The sequence below is a fragment of the Ambystoma mexicanum genome, chromosome 7q (genome assembly GCF_040938575.1).
Source record: "Ambystoma mexicanum isolate Mex_15411 chromosome 7q, UKY_AmexF1_1, whole genome shotgun sequence".
In the NCBI taxonomy this organism is placed as follows: domain Eukaryota; kingdom Metazoa; phylum Chordata; class Amphibia; order Caudata; family Ambystomatidae; genus Ambystoma; species Ambystoma mexicanum.
In genome coordinates, this window is record NC_090941.1 from 978573325 (window position 1) to 978593587 (window position 20263).

The following is a 20263-nucleotide window of genomic DNA, read 5'->3' on the forward strand; positions in this document are numbered from 1 at the left end:
GAACAGCGGTAAAGAAAGCCAGGTGAGGCACAGAACTAAGGAGGTGATAAAAGCATAAAGGTGCAACATTATGCCCTAAAGCGCATAAGGTACTGAAAACGCGCATATTTTCATGTTCGTGTTTGGTGCGGCGCTGGATGACGGTTGGAGGCGGGAGCATCGTCCCGCTCCAGGTCTGATCAGTGACTGGTGACATCATGCTAAGGTAGCGGGTGATGGCGAAGGCTGAAACGTGGACGGTCTCTGCATTTATGGCGGTTACTGTTAATCCAAGTCCAATCGAGCTTCGCGCTGCCTGTGCCTGATTGGCGGTGTAGTATCTGAGGAAAGGACATAAGGTGCATTACGCCTCTTACGTGAGAGTAGGAAGAGGAAGGAAATGAAGGTACAACGTTGTATATTCTATGACAAGACTGGAGGCGAGCATTATGCTTCATCTTCATTTATTTCTACTCTTCAGCAGTTCAACAAACGTATATAAAACTTTGGAAAGTGAACAACAAAACTTTTCCTTTTTCCAAAACTACAACATCCATGAGTCTCTGTAGTCCATATCCTTTCCACCAGTCACAACCCACTTCCTGTGCTTGGACTCCTCCTCTTCTTTTACTGCTCTTCAAGCAGATAAGTACCATTTCTTCCCTCTCCGTATGTCAGTGGTGAATTGACTGAGTTTGAGTGGAAGAGCATATTAGATGTATAGACAAAGCACAGAGCGTGTGTGAAAGAGAAGATTTGTTTACAGCGTTTTTTAGAAAAAAAAAAAATTGGTTTTGATACGGCCGCACGTTCGCATACAAAATTAGGCGTTTTCGTCTTATAACAGTGCGAGGGATAGTCAGGCAAACCCTCGAAGGTTTCCTGTTCATTCAGGAGCTTGTCCGCGAGGCTGACAGCCCTGTGTCGTAAGACCAGCACCTCAGGGGTTTAGTCAGCCTTGCAGACTACGCAGCACGGTACGCGCCTGCACTCGCGAGGGTGGCCCCCACCCTTGGGTAGGAGGAGCCGGCGCCCGCGAGAGGCGCAGCGCGCCTAGACTGCATTTGCGGCTACAGCCCCGCCCGCGGCTGGGCGGAGCGACCGCGAGCCAAGTGTGGAGCTCAACGCTCCAAAGCGTTAGCCCCCACCCATGGGTGGGAGGAGTTTAGCGCAATTACACATGCATCAAGAGACGCCGCACTGGTGCGACTCTAGCCTGTGTATAGCACTGGCAACAGAACGCTTGTATGCGCTAAACGTATTCCGATTCCTTACCTCATAAAAGGAAAAAAGATTCAGGGAATTCAGCGATCATAACGATCGCAGCGCTGTGCTTTCAGAAGCGCATACAGGGAGACAGCAGCACACATGCTCGTGAATAGCAGAGCTCAAGAGACTACAGATCCCCTACACTGCTAATCAGCAGAATATTGGCGCTGCAGAAGAGAGGACTCCTGCATGAACCAGAAAGCAGAGTACATATAAGAGTGCAGCCACTGAAAAAATAAAAAATGCTAAGAATTAAAGAGAGTTTACTCATACAGAACCATCAATAAGGAGCAGTGGGAGTGCTAAGACACCTGACTCAGGTATTTTAGGCATGCAGCACAGCAGAAAATGTCAGAATTTGAGTGGAACGAGGAGGAGCAGTTGCAGGACCTCGCTGCCAGCTTTAAGCAAGTGCTGGGAAGCTCCCTTATTGATGCAGTGGCAGAGGGCGTCAGACCCCTCCAGGAGAGGCTGGAGACATTGGAGGCTATGCTTTCGCAGCCTAGTAGTAGCACCAAAGACTGCAAGCGCACGCCCACAGATCCCTTGAAGGAGGTTCACAAGGGGAGTAAGATAGCCCTCAAGAGGAAAGCCTCAGACGACCCCCGGGGTTCTTTGGAAGGGGCAGCAGAAAAGGCCCCAGAGGTGCCTGGTGCGTTTGCGAAGCTGAAAGAGGCGTATCTGCAACGTCAGGTGGTGCCGGACCTCATGACCCCCTCTCCAGGGGAAGAAAACACAGGAGAAGACCCAGGCTCGGAAGAAGAGCAGGTAGAGGATCGGGCCTCGCAGGAAGAAGAAGAGGCCGAGGAAGAGGACTGGGTGAGACCCAGTGGGGGTAAGAGAGCGCGGAAGGAGAAACACCTCCTGGAAGCTCATGATGATATGTTTGACCCGGATAGCATCCGGAATCTGAGATCCACCGAGTGGCAACCATCTCCCCCAGTAACACAGTATATGGCAGCAAGACTGCGGAAGCCACTTGACAAGGAGGTGAGACAGCGTCTGCGAGCAAAGTGCCCGCGACCAGACCTCCCAGGAAAAGTAGCGGAAGCCCTCGAGCTCGATCCGAAGATGCTGACCTTCATGTCAAAAACAAGTAAAGACCCCCGCAAGGGTATTGATAGGTCCTGGAAAAGCTGCCAGGAAAAAGCATTAGATTTGGCAGGTCCTCATGCAAAAATTATGGACCTCGTAGAAAGGGCAAAGGACACAGGAGAAGAAGTTGACCCTGAATCTCTCGCTGGATGGGCTCAGAGGGCAGTCTGTCTTCTCGGGAATGCAAATTGTGCCATTGCTTCAGAAAGAAGGAAAGGTCTATTACTCAAGCTAGATTCGAAGCTCAGTGATCTGTTATCGTACGAAGCGGGAGAAGGAGCCCAGGGCCTCCTGTTTGGAGAGACCTTTGGGAAGGAGATGGGCCGGTTTGTCGGGACATACGCTACTCTTGAAAAGGTTCAAGCATCGATCCGCAAAATATTCCCAAGTTGAGTTTTTGGAGGGACCGGCTGCTTCAGGGGTCGTGCAGCCGGTCGCAATCAAGGAAGGAGAAGACCCCAGAACCCCAGGGCGCAATACTGGGAAAACAAGGACCAGGATACATTCTTTCCGTCCAGAGGGAGATTCTCGAGTGGCCGTACGCAGGTCCAGAGGATCAGGACGAGGTCAAGGATTTACACCAGGTGAGAGCGGTTCAGTATCCTCCGGTAGGTGGGAGGACGCGCATGTTTTTAGAGAATTGGCGCGAGCTTTCAAGCGATTCCTGGATATTGCAGACCGTCAGAGGTCTACAGCTAGATTTCATAGAGGCCCCAGTCCAGCTGAGCAGACCGCAGAGACAGAAGCTAGCGCAAGCGAAGCAAGCATGCCTAGATAGCGAGATAGCGCAGCTAGCCCACAAGCAAGTGATAGAGATATGCAAGACTACCCCGAGATTTGTGAGCAATATGTTCCTGGTACACAGGAAAGAGAAGGTACGGCCAGTTATAAATCTCAAAGAGCTGAACGGCTGGATCATATATCGGCACTTCAAGATGGAGGGCATCCATCAGCTCAGAGACTCCCTAAGAGAAGGAGACTGGCTGACGCATTTAGACCTGAAGGACGCTTACCTTACAGTCCCTGTGCTCAAGGAGTACAGACCATTCCTGGCTTTTCGCTGGCAAAGACAGTTCTGGCAATTCAAGACAATGCCATTCGGACTTGCTTCTGCACCCTGGGCATTCACGAAGCTGATGAAGCCAGTAGCGGCGGCGATCAGGGAGAAGGGCGTCAGACTGATCATTTATCTGGACGATCTCTTACTCCTAGCAGAAGATCGAGAGGTATTAGTATACCAAACGAGATGGGTGCAAGATCTCCTGGTCTCACTAGGATTTCTAGTGAACACAGAGAAGTCAGATACCATACCAGCGCAGAGATTAGACTTCCTGGGTTTTGTTCTAGACACCAAGAAAGCGACACTGGAGCTTCCAGCTCGGAAGATAAAAGACATAAAGAGGGCGATCAGATTATGCTTAGAAAAACAACATGTAGCTCTCAAGACATTGGTGAGAATAGTAGGGCTATTAGCAGCATCTATTCAAGCCATATTCCCAGGCCCCCTGAACTACCGAGCACTGCAGAGGATGAGGATAAAACATCTGCAACAGGGTCTGAAGTACCACCAGCAAGTACCTCTAGATCAAGACTCCATTACAGAACTAGAGTGGTGGTTAAAGAATATGGACGCTTGGAATGGACGAGCCATATTCGGAGACAAGCTGGATCTGATAATAGAATCAGACGCCAGCCGCAAGGGCTGGGGAGCCAGATGTGGGACTCTACAGACCGGAGGCAAGTGGAGCGAAGAGGAGCTTCGTCTTCACATAAACTGTCTGGAGCTCCTAGCAGGATCATTCGCGATCAAGGCTTTCAGGAAGAGTGAAATCTTGTGTTCTGCTGAAGATGGACAACATATCAGCAGTAAGGTACATCAACCACTTAGGCGGCACAAAGTCCAAGATGCTAGCGGAACTAGCAAAAGATTTGTGGCACGTCTGCCTACGATCAGAGACATCAGTGACAGCAGAGTACCTGCCAGGCACACTGAACGTGGTAGCAGATTGGAACTCTCTGTATCTGACAGACTCCAGCAATTGGAGGCTGGATCCAGCAGTGTTTCAGAGGCTGAACACGAGATGGGGACCATTACATATGGACCTTTTCGCCTCTCGGCTCAACGCTCAGAGGAGCCTTTACTACAGCTGGAGGCTGGATCCGGGAGCGCAAGGAACGGATGCCTTCCTGCAAGAGTGGGCAGGAGGCCCGCACTACGCTTTCCCCCCCTTCGTGATGTTGAGCAGAGTTCTAGCGAAATGTCGGAGGGAGAAAGCGTAGCTGGTATTAGTAGTGCCTTTGTGGAAGTCACAAGTGTGGTTTCCAACGCTAATGGAACTAGTAGCGGACATACCCAGAGTCCTTCCCGAAGGAGAGCGACTACTCACGGACCCTGCTGGGTCGTGTCATCCTCTGAGAGTGAGAGGGACACTCCCGCTAGCCGCGTGCAAGATATCAGGAGACGTTGGGACCTGCCAGGAATTTCGGCGCAGGCTGTTCAGCTCATCGCTGAATCCTGGGCTGCATCCACTAGGAGGAGCTATGACGCAGCTTGGGCAAAATGGACATGCTGGTGCAAGAACAGAAGTGTTCATCCCGTTTCAGCACCTGTAGTGGACATACTGAACTTCCTAGAGAACTTATTGCAGAACGGAAGAGCTTTCCGTACAATAGGAGTGTACAGATCGGCTATATCAGCAGGGCACATGCCAATAGAAGGGGTCCCAGCAGGAGAACATCCGGCAGTAGTGAGGCTCATTAGAGGAGCGAGATTTAGAGTTCCACCAGAGCCCCGATATAGTACAACATGGGACGTGGCAACAGTATTATGATTGTTATCAGATTGGCCAACAGATAGATATCTCTCCCTTAAACAGTTATCAAGGAAGCTAGCTATGTTATGTCCGATCTCATGCAAACGAGTATCAGACGTTAGAGCCCTAGAGATTAACAGACGGTCCTTTGGACCGGAGGGCGTGACTTTCTCTATAGTCAGGAGAACCAAGACAGGGACTACATCAGTCCATTACCCATATTTCCCGAGCAATACGAAATGGTGCGTAGCACGATGCATTAAAGAATACGAGAATAGACGGCAGAGAATAGGGCAGTAAGTACTACTCAGCTTCTAATAGCGTGCAGGAAGCCCTATCATGCAGTTACGTCAGCTACTATCGCAAGATGGGTCAAAGAGATTATGCTAGAAGCAGGTGTGAAAGTGGGCATGTATGGAGCTCATTCAGTGAGAGGAGCGATGGCTTCAACAGCAGTGAGAGCTGGTGTACCATTAAAGTGAGATAATGCTAGCAGCAGACTGGTCGAGTGATCGCACATTTAAAGAGTTTTATTTTAAGCCAGCAGAGAGTCTAGCTGGAACGGTGCTGGGGAAGCTTTGAACAAGCATAATGCTCGCCTCCAGTCTTGTCATAGAATAATGATTACCCCTAACTGCGCAGGGAGTATTAATTCTATTAAAGACTAGGAGGCGAGCATTAAATTCCCACCCGAGTATTGTACTGTCTGGAATAACATTTGCATTATGTTAGCAAGTACACTACATAGGCGCCACCCTAAAATCTCCTATTGTATTTGTTTCATAGGGGAAGATCAGAAGAATAGCTGAATGCAGAGATAGCGAAAGACTTCAGGAGACCGGAGGTTCACCGACAGTGGGGTTGCAAAGTTCAGGAGAGTCTTCGCATCGTTGATGAGGACTAGTTATAAAGTTGAGAAGCTGTCAGAGCGAGTAAAAGCAGAGGAGGAGTCCAAGCACAGGAAGTGGGTTGTGACTGGTGGAAAGGATATGGACTACAGAGACTCATGGATGTTGTAGTTTTGGAAAAGGGAAAAGTTTTGTTGTTCACTTTCCAAAGTTTTATATAAGTTTTATATAAGTTTGTTGAACTGCTGAAGAGTAGAAATAAATGAAGATGAAGCATAATGCTCGCCTCCTAGTCTTTAATAGAATTAATACTCCCTGCGCAGTTAGCAGGGGTAATCTTTATTGGTGTATACGGACACAAGACAAAGCGGACCTGGGAAGCTGTCACGAAATGGAACGGAGGAACGTTTCGAAGCCATGATGGAAGCAAGTCCGTTTGGTTCAATGGGGCCAGAGAGAGGTGAAGTTTTCCGTAGTGCTCAGTGGGGCCAGAGAGAGGTGAAGTTTTCCGTAGTGCTCAGTGGGGCCAGAGAGAGGTGAAGTTTTCCGTAGTGCTCAGTGGGGCCAGAGAGAGGTGAAGTTTTCTGTATCTGGAAAGCAACATTGGACTGAGGTAGGAAAGAAGTAGAGATGCCCAGGCGTTTGATGAGCAGCAGCAGGCTGAAGGAAGGGATTAGCTTTATACAGACATATATCCTTTCGTAAAAAAGGCAAAGGAAAGTATCTGTAATGATGTACTTTGGCCATATTGGTTTTGAGTATGAAATGTATGGACCATTGTACAAACACATGGTACGCAATATGCTAAAACGGGATGGGTTTTGGGAGATATGAAAATACAAATCTATGGGTTGTTGTCAAATACACGGTGCGTAATATTCTAAGACTGGATTGGTTTTGGGTAGTGTGAATGCAATTGTATCAAGAATGGTCATGGAGTGCGTGCGTTGTGATGTATGCGTGTGGTTAGCTTATTAAGTTTGGTGTTTATTCTAACCGTATTTTATTGTGGTTTGCAGGTGTACGGGCGCACGCGCCCAAGGACCTTTAGCTCGAAGTAGCACTATGTATGGAAGGGGTGCATGAGGTGTGGTTATAGCTGTTAGCATGTGCTTATAGTATATAATTTTGAGGCTTTGCAGGTGTACTCGTTTACTGCCACTGAACGGCAAGGGACTTTTGGGTCAGGCATGGTTATTATACAATGTACAACTTGTATCAGCAAATGATTTGTGCCAATAATTGAATTAACAATGGAATGGTAAATGTTAAACATGTTTAGCTTTGAGAAAATTAGTTTAACGGTGGATTGGTAAATGTCACACATGTTGGGCTAACTTTAAGTTTACCCATCATAGTTTGGATTTGGTGTGTGAGCAAAGTGAGTGCGGTTGAGTATGCTATAGGAGAATGCATGCTTTTGCAACTTATGCCACAGGAAAGGCTGGGAGCTAGTTCCCCATCTTAGTTATTAGTAGGGCCCGGGATGGACACATACTATGAGGTGGGTCTAGGTGTCTGGTGAGGTAACTTGCATTAGAGTGATGTAAGATACACATTCTACTTATTCTATGACTTATGGGGTAGTGCCCTGATGGTTGCTTTGTTGTTGGGGTAGCACCCTGACGGTTGCTGAGTTGTTGGGGTAGCACCCTGATTCTTGCTGAGTTGATGGGGTAGCCCCCCAGGATGTGTGGTCAAGCTATGTTGACCAGGTTGGAGATCAGTAGTGGGGTAGCGCCCTTACTATGTCTGTGTGATTGGGGGTAGCGCCATGTCTATGTGCCGAAGTTATGGGGGAATTGTCTCTGGGTTAGGATAGTGAAAGGGGTAGCGCTCTAATTGCAGGAATGCAGGGTTTATGGTAAATTGAGTTTGTGAGGTGTGTTGGAATGAATATTGATGGAGGTGACTGGCAGAAGAGTGGAAAGGTGTAGGATGATGTTCATGGTACGGAGTTGGTTTTTTTGTGATCTTTTAGTTTTTGTGTACATTTTTAGTCTAGAACCTGTTCTTTGTACGAAGGTACAGGCTCTAGCACTGACTCGTGTGAAGCTGTCGTCGGGATTACGGGTGGTCTCTCATAAGTGATGATGATGGATTTGAGGATGGCTGGCCAGCATCCTTGAATTGTTTGGAGTGTTTGAAACATCTCAGTTTTAGATGTATGTGCCCCGTTGGCTGAGTCAACATGTTTGTTGTATGTGTGTGGAATGTGTGCATCATTTGGTGTAGGACTTGTGTGGTTGGTCGTGATGCCGGTGGTGTAATCTGGTGTTTTCGTACTTCCATTGTGTTGCCGCCCTTGCAGGTATGGTGATGCATTTGTCCTCTTTGAGGTCGGGCAGTGCTTCAGGGTGGCAGCCTGGAGGCCCACTCCTGGCGGGGGCGGACAGAAGGTGAAAATGTGATTTTGTGGTGGCGTGGGAAAGTGGTTCTGAGTGCCTTAGATCTGGGCAGGGATGACACTAGGGTGTGAGCATAGTGTCTGTTTGTGGCAGGAACAGACAGTTGGAGATCTGTTTATCTGTGAAGGGAATCTTGGGTGTGTAAGGGTAGCTTCCGGTTGCTATGTTTGTAGGGAGTCTCCAATGGAAGTGGCGTACCGGTGTGGGCACATGATCTCTTATGAATGCAGATGTGCTATGTGTGTCCATTGTGATTGTATATATAAAGGAGAGAGATGTGTTGTATATTGGCTCCAGGAATGCATGGAGATAGAATGGCGGTGTGTCAGGGTTGGAATGTATGTCTTGGTAAGTGTGAGTCTAAAGGTTCCAAGAGAGTCAGTTGGGACTGCTTGTCTGGGTGGTGGGACCCAGTGTTGATATCCTCTATGAGTCACCTAGAAGAACTGGCAATAAATCTTACTAAGGAACCTAAGAAACGCACAAAAGGCATCTTTATTGCCAGTTCTTCTAGGTGACTCATAGAGGATATATTGGGAGTGCACAACAATATATCAATTCTGGGCAGAGGTACTAGACAGGATCTCATTAATTGTGCGTGAACAATTGAAGCAAAGTCCTCGAGTAGCGATGCTGGGGTACACTAAGCACCTGCATCCCACAGTGAGGAGGTTGGCCGGACTAGTACTCGCACGTAGACTGGTCGCCATGACCTGGGGGGAGGGACGTCTGCCCTCGCCACAGCTATGGGTCCAGGACGTGGCATATTGTCATGATATGGAGACAACCTTCATCAGAACCCTACCTCTTCACACACGACCTCCAGACGTACGGGGGCCCTATATTAATTACCTACTGACCCGAGCAGACTGAATCCTAACGAGCCATCTCTAGCTTTTCTCTCCGTTTCCAGATCTCTTGCGAGTACCAAATGTAGACTGAAATGTAAATGTATCGCCGACGCAAATACTGAATCCATGCCACAGAGGGGACAGGGCGGGATGGGACACCAAGAAGTGAAATGTTATGCTTTATTTCTTGTTGTTGTTAAAAAACAAAAAAAAACATTTTACAAATAAAAAAATTAAAAGACGAGTAGAATCCAATACTGAAGAAACCTCACCTGAAGCCCAAGACTGCAATGAATACGAGGTATTCTTTGTCTATATCCGGCAACATACGCCTCGTGAAAGTCAAGTGAAACCACAAAGATGCAAGATCAATATCAGTTGCCCACAAATCTTAGTTGTTGTCGACACAAGCGCATCAGTAAATGTGTTTCCTTCCTTCAAATTCAGTCAGATCGTACTGCTCCCTCGCCTTCACCGCAACAGTGTAAAAACCTCAAAGGAGTCTTTGTTCCGTCTATCACCCATGACTCACACAGCATCTCAGGCAGGGTATTTATTTAAAAAAATAGAGTCAGACCAGCTGATAAATTTCAAGGAAGCAGAAGCACTGAACCTTGTTCCCTTTGTGTGTTAGACCTAGAATTCAACCCAATGTTCTCTGGCATCAGGTGTCTAAAAGGCAATCCTGTCACGCAGCACATAGACACAACCATGCAACCCATCTACCTAGGTCACGCGTGCATCCCATTCCATATGCACTGGAATGTGAAAGAAGATTTCCACTTGTAAAACGCTGCAATCATCGAGAATGTATCTGGCCCCACCTTGTGGGTCTCCCCGATAATTATGGCATGAAAGGCAAAGCAACCAGGTCAATTACGCATCTGTTTTGAAATGTACCTCCTCAATCGAGCAATAACGAGAGAGTTGCACATCTCTCCTACCACAGATGACCAATCAAGTTTGAAGCAAAGGTCTTTTCAAACTTGATCGAAAGTCCAAATATCACCAGCTCAAACTAGAGAACAGCTCCCAAGCAATCACTGCTTTCCCCAGCCACAAAGGACTTTGACAATACAAGAGACTGAACTTTGGCATCTGTTCTGCAGTGGAAGTCTTCCAGAAAGTAATCCATGGTACACTCGCCAGTCTACAAGGTGTCATCAATGCTAGCAATGACATTCTAATCTACTCTATGACTGAAGAGGAGCATTTTGTTTCACCGCCAACAATGCAGACTCACCCTCGATGGAGAAAAACTGAAATATTTGAAACCTACAAATTAATTTTTCAGAGATTGACCATAAAGGAGTCAGACAGACCTAAATAAAAGTATGCGACATCAAGTCAGCCTTGTGTCCTCAATTGGTGGTAGAGTTACACGGATTCCTGGGAACTTCTGATGATTCACCCCCAAATGTTCCCGCGTTGCCAAACCGCTTAGACACTTCACCCACGCCAACAAGAAATGAGACTGCCCCGGATCCCCATAAACTGCCCTCCAACAAATCGAAGACACACTTTTATGTGGAGACCACCATGCCGAACTTTGATGTGCTGAAGAAAACTGAACTCTTAGTTGATGCCAGTCCATGTGGTCCTGAAGCAGTTCTCATCCAAGCAGACAAGGATGGTCTTCGCCGTGCCATTATGTATGCAAGCTGTGCCCCCACTCTGAGAGAGAAAAGATACGCACAAATTGAAAAAGAATTTCCATGAACTGGGGTTTTAAACATTTTCACCTTTACCCTCAAGAATTCACTGACCACTCACTTTTCCCAGTTTTACAAGGATCAGACTAAAGGCCCCCACCCAGAATCGAAGAAATGGCTACTGCAGCTGCAAGGCTATGATTTCTCCTGGGAGTTTTACCCTGGGGATGATAACCCAGCTGATTTTTCTGTCAACCGCTGTCATGAAGTCACAACCAGGACTACAGAAGAAGGTCTATGCAGCAAAGAACCTGTGAGCGTGGTGGTAAATCTCGCAACTCCCAAGGCCATTCAAATAACCAAATGAATCCAAGCAATAGGAATTGATGAATGACCGCAATTTGCCTTTACTGCAGTCTAATCTGGCAAATAGAGACATATCCTTCACAAACAAGCCCACACAACAGCAGCCTTCCACACACACCTGGCCACCCCTCTTGACAATCATGCGAGAATTGATAAAACACGAGGGAGGGCTCCGCTTGTGGGACACCCACAGGGTGATCCCAGACACCTTAAGCAACAGTATAGTCTTTCTTGACCACAATGGCCCCCAAGGCATCATAGAAACATGAAAACAATGAGAAAAAGTGTGGTTCCAAAACATAGACCCAAAACTTGAGGTGCATCGCGTACCATTACATTACATTACATTTATAAAGCGCTCTATGGGCCTGTAGGCATGAAGGCGCTAAGAAAACAAAAATAGCAAATATACAACGAACATGGTCTCCTATACTAACCTACACAAGTACTATCTCCGGCGGTCATAGAAAAAACCAAACCTGTTGGCCGGATACTTGCAATATAGTGCTGCCCCAAGATACCAGATTATGAAAAGAAAAAGGTTTTAAGGTCTTTCTTGAAGCTGGCCAGGAGTTTATGTTTGCGCAAGTGATCTGGAAGTAAATTCCACAAGATGGGGGCTTTGAAGGAAAAGACCCCATTCTCCGCTTTTGAGGTTTTTGGTCTGAGTTGCTCCAGAAAATTGTGATCTCCAGATCTTAACGCTCTAGTGTTTACTTTATCCTTGATATAGCATTGACGATATGGAGGCATCATTAGCATTCTACATTTAAATGTTATAACCAATGTTCTAAATTTGATTCTGGCCTCCACTGGAAGCCAGTGCAGAAACGGGCTGGCTTCCGAAACATGTTCGCGTCTGGCAAGCCCTCCACAACTCTCACAGCCCAATTCAGAACCTGTTGTAGTTTCTGTAGAGCCAACTTGCTGATGCCTAGTAAGAGACTGCAACAATCTAATTTGGCCCATATTATAGCTCCTGCTATAGTTTCAGCACTCTTCTGAGATATAAGAGGTCTCAGGTGTGATGACAGTTTAACATAATAGACTGATGAAGACACGATAGAGGACACATGTGCTTTCATATTGAGGGACTGGCCAAGGGTAACGGCCAGTATTTTTGTTTTGTGGGATCCAGTAAACCCTCCCCTCCTGTGTGCTCTCAAGAAAGAAGGGGGTCCCCAGGGGTAACAGTCAGCACGGATGGGTGTTCCCTCTCAACAGGTCACTCTCTCGTTGACGACATCATAAGTTACATCATAAGATACCCAGAGTTTGAGCTTGTACGCTCGATGACTGCTGAAGCAGGTCCACCCAAATCTGAAAAGATCAAAGCATCACATGAAATCCCATTTACAGTGAAATCAGCCAATGGGTCTTCCTTCCAAGGACATGAGTTACGTGACTATGTCGTATATCTTGCCACCAAACAAAAAATGTTGTACCATACCTTGGCCTTGAGCAAATGGTGATGTAGAACGGTTTATGCTAATGTTATACAAAGTAATCCAGATTGCCCCATACGAACAAATCTACATTGAATACGGAGTGAACTGTTTCTTACGCAATTATCGCTCCTCTACACACTCCTTCACTCAGCGCTCCCCTGCAACGCTGATGAACAATCGCCCTGTAAAAAAGACATTGCCCACACATTCATCATGGACGCCACCCAACATCAACAACACACGTGGAAGCCCAACAATGCAAGCACAATGACCACAGTTATTTCATACATACACAAGAGCCGGATTCAAAAATGGTGTGCAGTGAAAAATGTGCCTGGGAAATGGCACCAGGGAGGCGACCTTTCCCAAAAATGCACCCTCAGTCAAATCAAAAACGTTCCCCAAATATTCTACATTGGAATATATAATAGAAAATGATACCCATCCTAGAATATTTGGGGAAAGTATTTTGGCGGTCAGAAAAAAAAGTCATCTACTTGCCCACTTTTTCCAGGCGACATTATCACATGGAACCAAAAAACCTACCAATGAGAATGCCTCCTTACATGTATTCAATTCTTTATTGAATTTATGGCTTTAAAACTAACCTTCTACAATAATAACAACATCCAAAATAACACACGCAAATTAAAATCACACAAATAAGCATGACAATAACAAGTCACGCTTTAAAAAGTACAAAAAATGTGTAAGAAAGTGAAAGAACGCCTCCTTACTCTTCAGAGCCCGCACTCTTTTTCCGTTGCTCATCAGCACAGGACCTTTGTCACTGCCAGCAATGACCAACATCCTGTTGCTCGGAATGCAACACACTTCAAAAGATCAGATGGACAGTCTTGGGAAGAAAATGTTTGTAAAACAACCAATGATGATCAAGACCCCATAGAAGACCCAAATTGTCTCCCGCCAACGACTTCCAAGTTTACAGTTCTGTTACTCTTGATAGCCACAAGAAGTCGCCTCAACAGTCATCAAGCCAAGTTAACATAGAGCAAAACGCCATGACCAATGAACCTCACTCCCACCACCGTTGACAGTGAAGGCCAACAACAAAACTGGAAGACTTGGATCTCAGTCATCGCCTCTTACTCCAACGGGTCTCTGAAATCTGTAATACCAGCATTTCGAACCTTATATTAAACTTTTGGAGGGATGTTCTGTTAACTTATAATTGTTGTCCTAGCCAGTGACTGGAGGAGCAGCCAGGATGCCGACCTCACACACGGACTCCGCCATGGGCAGTAACATAAGCACATTATCACTCTTTAAATAAGGGGCCTTTAAATAAGGAGCCTGTCCTTATTTGATGGTAAGGGGGGATAGCTCAGGGGCAGCATGTTCGTCTTGGAAGCAAGACAACGCAGCACAGGTTCGAACCCCAATCCCGTGCTAAGAAACCAATCTCTGGTATGGAGCGCATTATGAAAGAACAATCATAATTATAATGCGGCGCTTGAGCGGATTAACCAGAAATGGGAGGCAATTTGAATACTTGCCTTGTGACTGTTTACCTGCACCGCAATGTGGGCACTGGAATGGGACTCCCTGCATACCCACACAACACCATTCCTGCAATTCCCCAGAGAAATGCATTTCCCAGTGTGCATTGTCTTGGGAGGATAGCTCTGGGGCAACGCTTGGAAGCAAGACAATGCGGAGCAACACAGGTCCGATCCCCGGGTCCGCGCTTAGAAACCTCTGGGTATTAAGCGCGTTATAAATAACCAACTGCACATAACCAATTACAATTTAATCCTACAAATTCCTCTGCCTTACTTAAGACATAAACCTGACGCTTTAAGGATGGAAGGCCAAAGTATTGACCGAGCCACCCATTCTCTGCTCAGGCTCAGAGTGAGCTTAAGATATGTGAACTGGAAAGCTATTTGAAAGCCCTAATACAATCAGGGGTCACTAAATGGTAAAGAGCTCTGTCCTATAAACATATTTGATATCAGCATTTATTGTGTTGCTTGCGTTGAGCTATGAAAATTTGGCCCCATTATTTTTGTAATACAAAACGAGGGGTTGAGTGTACAAGGTGGACTGCTGAGTTTGGCACTGCTGTCAGCTCCCATAGAGAGCTAATCTCGGTCTCTGTTAAGCCCCGCCTTTAACCCATCCATGGAAGGAATTTAGTTCCTCCCAGCACTCCAAAAAGGGAGAATGAGAAGAAAAACAATTTAAAAAGCGTCAAAGCCACCGTCTGCTTCTTCCCGCTCAGATTAGCTGAACGATGGCACAGAGAGAGGGAGGCTTACTACCCGATTCTGCAGGATTCTGAAGGGTTCGATTTCATGGGGTGAGGGGAGCCCTTGGACTTCAAAAAGAAATGGTTTCTTGTTGAAGTAATAATTTCTTTATGATGGCAGAGTGACTACAAACAAAAAAAATAACATTTTTTTTTTAGTCCAAGCGGGCCCCCTCTCCCAGGACACGTGGTGGTGGGTCCCCTCGCAACGCAGGGGTGTGGGGGCCCCGGTTACACTAGTGAAACTTTATGCTTTGGATTTACTCACTTGATTTGCGCTCCAGGAATTTGAAAATAATCTCCATAGTGTGTAAAATGGATGGGTTTTGCAGGCGTAGAGTGAAGTATGGGGTAGAAACATATTTCCCCACCTGTCTCCCACACTGCCCGCAAAACCATGTAAAATCTAAAAGAGCGGTATAGAAAGACTTAAGCCGGTTTACGCCTTGTGTTTATGCCCTGCTATGCCGCTCCAGCAGATTTAAAATGACCCCCAACGTGTAAACATGTACAAAAAAAACGGGTCCATCATATTTGCCATGCATTGTTTGCGTGCACACAAATGCACTCTGGTGCGGTCTCCTCTGTGCAAAAACTGGGGACTCGCAAAATAAGCACAGAACTGTTTCCCAGACCTTGCATGAAACAGTTCAGCAAACACTGGAAATGTCAAAATATTTCTGGTGACATATAGGACGTCCGACTTGTTTTCAAAGGCATCCTGTTTGCTGCGAGCTAGTGTTTCACAGCGATTGGGTCCATGTTTTTCTGACGCAGTGCTTCAAATGGAAAAAAAGAAGTGAAGGTACTCACCAAGCTACGAAACAAGACATTCCAGCGCAGCGATTTTGGCGCTGCCCGTTGCAGCGTGGCACCTTGGGCACAGGTCCCTTTTAGGCACCCGCTGTTTGCAGGCAATGCCCAGTGAGAATACATTGGGCCTCATTATGAGTTTGCCGGTACAGTAACAACGGTACCGGTAACCTTGCCGGTAATGTTGTTACCGGACCAGCAAACTACGAGTTCTGCTCGTGAGTGCCTCTATACCCGCCAGGTATGACCAGGTGGGCGAACCGGCACCCGCGAGCAGACCATGTCAGATGCACCAGCACCATTCGCGAATGATGCCGGTGCATCCGGCCTCCCCATTCCCATTGAGCCTATGGGACTCAATGGGAATGGGGAGTAATTTTTTCCGGCATCTGGGAATGGGATATTACCGGGTCCGGCGGGGCCATAATGACCCAGTAATTGCCCATTCCTGGGCGCCGGAAAAAAAATGATACCGGCACGGCTACCGCCAGTCTCATAATGAGGCCCATTATGTTCCAAGGAGCACACATTTTGGTAAAGCAACATATCTGAGATCCTTACACCAAACCTCCAGTTTATTGTTATGAATTGTTTAAGAAAATCTGAATAACTTTATTAAATGAGACTTTCTTTTTTTCGTATCAAACCAGCAGATATCATAGCTGTAAACGAAGCTTCAGAAGGGGAGCTCTATTATTGCTCACTTTCATTGCCTAATAGGAAATTCGGTTGGTAGCTGCAGCTGTGTGCGAGTTTGCAGTCAAAAAAGTTCCATCACAACTCCAATTACATAAACATTTACATATTAGAACAGGCACTGCTAATAACAAAGAAACACCTTTAAAAAGTAATTTCCCAGGCTTTCCAAATCAATCCCTGCTCCATCAAAGGGCACCAATGGTAACTGTGAAGCCCACTTAGCGAAACAGTGTTCTGCGACTGCTGTGCTGAGAGCACTGTAGATGCATGTCTGTCACTCCTTTTGCTCTGCAGGGTGGGCCCTGGAGGTTACATTATGGGCACTGCGGGTGGTGGAGAGAGGAGGAGGAGGGAGAGGGTGCTGCTTTCCTCAGCAAAGGCTGCAGAAGTGTAGTCCTTTAAGTTGTGATAAAGTAAAATGAAAAGCTTGAATTTTCGCAACATTGTTGAGTACCGGTACTCTCAGGCATTGAGAAGCACAGGTACTCAAATGCTCAAAAATGAGAAGTGCAGGCACTGAGGGCCTTGTAGGACCGCCCCATTTAAATCATTGTTCTGACGGATATTCCCAATATTTTAGGACTTGTTTAGGCCAGATCAGTTTGCATACATCCCTCTCCATGATAGCGCACTGATGCAGCATGAATGCTACACAAAACCCAAGCTATACCAAAATGCAAGAAATGATTTAGCTTAAGCACTAGGCACTACCACAGAGGTGATTTGGCACAGCATAAAAGCCTATTAGCATAACAAAAGTGCTAGATGCAAAAGTGCTTTAAAGTGTACAAGTCAACACCATGTTCAAGGATGACAAGATGACTCCAGACCACCGGGAGATCATTTTTCCAGCCCACAACTGTCAAACTAAAAAAAGGTGCATTCTGGGAGGTGCAGTCTTTGCCATCTTATTAAACAAAGAGGACAAAATAAATCACCTGATACTAATAATTCAGAGCTCTTAAACAGATCTGCGAAGACCTGTTCTCAAACCTAGACTCCAACTCTCCTTCCATTCTCATCCTTCTTGATTTGTCCTCTGCCTTTGACATGGTCAAACATGTCACCCTCATAAAACTGCTCCATGACACCCTTGGTATCACGGACCTTGCACTGGATTGGTTGACCTCCTTCCTTTCTCATTGACCTTCCAAGGTGCATCTGGGCCCTTTCCTCTCCTCCATTTCACACTCTGTCTGCGGCGTCCCTCAGGACTCTATCCTATCGCTATGGCTCTTCAACATCTACCTTGCCCTCCTTCTGTCCTCATTTCCAGTGTTCTGCTGATGACACTCAGCTCTCCTTCAAGCCTCCCTCATCTACCCACTCTCTCATTCCTGTCTGCCTGACTGCTATTGAGGCATGGTGCACGGCTAAGGATCTCTGCTGTCTTAAAGCCAGTAAGACTGAGATCCTTCTGATTGGGACCCCTGCTCCCTGCTTCCCTCCCACTCTCTAGCCGCCCTTGTTGGGTCCCCGCCCCTCACCATCTTTTGAGGCAAAAAACCTTGGGGCCATCTTTGACTCCTCTCTCTCCTTCTCCCCACACATCAAAGACCTTGCCAAGAAGGCCCACCTTCAGCTTCACCTCCTCAGAGGGATTCCCCCTTCAGTACCTTCCCACTGAAACTCATTGTCTCCAGAGCTCTGGTTATCTCTAGGCTGGACTACTGCAATAGCCTCTTCCTCAATCTGCCTCTTTCCACTCTTCGCCCCCTTCAACTAATTCAAAACAGCACTGCAAGGCTTATCCTTGGCGTCAAGCCCAGGGGCCACATCTCCCCAGCCCTTAAATCTCTCTGTTGGCTCCTGGTGGCTGCAAGGATCGATTTCAAGACCCTCTGCGTCATCCACAAGGCCTTCTGGGGCCTAGGACCACGCTACATCCAACTCTCTCTCCCTAAATACCTCCCTGCTAGAGTCCTTCGATCCTCTAGCTCCAACTCAGTGCAGATCAGACGTTTTACCAAGCAGAGAGTGGGGCAGGTGCGCCCTCTGGAATGGCCTCCCTGCCCCGCTCAGACTTGAGCCGGACCTCCTTAAATTCGGAAAGCTTCTCAAGACCCTGGTCTTCTCTACTTCCTTCCCCCTCCCTTGCTAATTGCACCACCTGTCATTTCGACTGGCGGCTTGGTCACCTATGAGTCACACAGAGCACCAGGCCCACCCTGACCAGTCTTCACCAGCACTGCCCTTCTGGGCCCCTTTCCCTGGCTAGCCTGGTGGGACAGGCACCCCTCTTGTGTCTGTTTGGTCCACCCCCATCCCTCGTACTTAGATGTTGGTCCTCTGGGACTTGACTTGCCTGCTCATCCCCCATGTCCCCCAAACACTTGGCTAGCCCCAGGGCCCTTCCTCCTCCCCCCCCATCCCCTGGTACTCACAAGGCCTAGTAGGACCGTTATTGTTGTTTATATCCTCTGTCCCACCCACATCACGCCCCTCTTTGCCTTGTGGCGCCTGGGAACACTTTTTGCTGTATAGCGCGCCTTATACATATTCAATAAATAAAAATCCACGCCAGGGACTTACATTCCGGCATTTACAATGGAAAAAACTGCAAGTCCCAGAATTCAAAATGATGAGGTACACCTCCTGACGTGGCAGACGTTGAGAGATGTAATAACTTGTGAAAGGAAAGTGCAGGTCTTGCGAAGTGGTGGTGGTGAGTTTGGAGGCTCGGTTCAGCGCTCGTCCCATGCTGCCTGGCCATGTGTTCTGAGCATGCGCAGTAGGTGATAGGGAGCTGTGATGGGACTCTGGCAAACCACTGCCTTCCTGCAACCCCCAATCGGCATTTCTTGCTCAGGTTTTCCTGATCGGGGAGATTATTGCTGATAAAACAAAGAAACTACAGCTGATGCGACTAAATGACCACAACAAATAAGTGTTGTGCCCCAGGACTCCAGGATTCGACCTACCACTCACGCACACACACCTGGCATTTGATTTTAAGATGCGAACTCACCGCGTGGCTCTGCGCACAGGAACACTCGGACACACCTCCGGAAGTCTTCAGAAGGGATGTGGGAAGAGTCCCCAGCGAGTCTGGCTCTCCTCATGGCGGCATCCTCGCTTGCCATTATGCGCAGGGCAGGGGATCTCGGGTTCCTAATGCAGAATTGCGTGAATGCAGACTTTAAAAGGCCGCATTCCTGCAGATCAGCCTGGGTGGGTTTGCCCTTCCACAGGGCCGCCTCTTGTCGCTCGTGCTTCCCAGTCTGCACTGAGGCACCCCAGCTCCAGGGAGGAAAGCGTCCCCTGGGCCTCAGGAAATCCTCTTAAGGCAGGGTTCCTCTGTTTAAAACAATGAAGAGCAGGCAGTGTGCAATGCCACAGCTGGGTGGCACGCGAACAAGGGTCCGATTTAATAATACAGAGTGGAGGGCCTACATCCACGCCACAAAACAACTTCAAACGTATGCGAGAAACCTAGGCTTCCTCCGACTGTTTCACAGTTTCCAACACGAACTATTCCAATCTGTAGGTGCTTACAGTCCAGTTGTTTTCTTTGCATTCTGGGACTTGTAGTTCTGCATTTCCCAGGACTGGATAAACACAGATTGGAATGGATCATTTTGGCAACTATTCTGTGTCTTTTTCAAAGAATTATGTTTCTCAAGAATTGCAACAAAAGGAAAATACCCAGATTACTTTCCGGTAATCTTCGTTACTCATCCCAGTCCTGCTTCAGTATGTTAAGGACAGGGTCGGGAGGTGATTTAAATATTACTTACTGATAATCTTCAT

At 47.2% G+C, this 20263-nt stretch overlaps 1 protein-coding gene across 1 annotated transcript in view; it reads right to left on the reverse strand.

Moving 5' to 3' along the window:
* LOC138528445 (NACHT and WD repeat domain-containing protein 2-like) overlaps positions 1 to 19715 on the reverse strand; it is a 328733-nt gene extending 309018 nt beyond the window's left edge. The window contains exon 1 of the mRNA XM_069640078.1: positions 19482 to 19715. Coding sequence (XP_069496179.1) covers positions 19482 to 19596 — 115 coding nt within the window. The 5' untranslated portion in view covers positions 19597 to 19715. The remainder of the gene's footprint in view (positions 1 to 19481) is intronic.
* Positions 19716 to 20263: the final 548 nt, after the last annotated feature.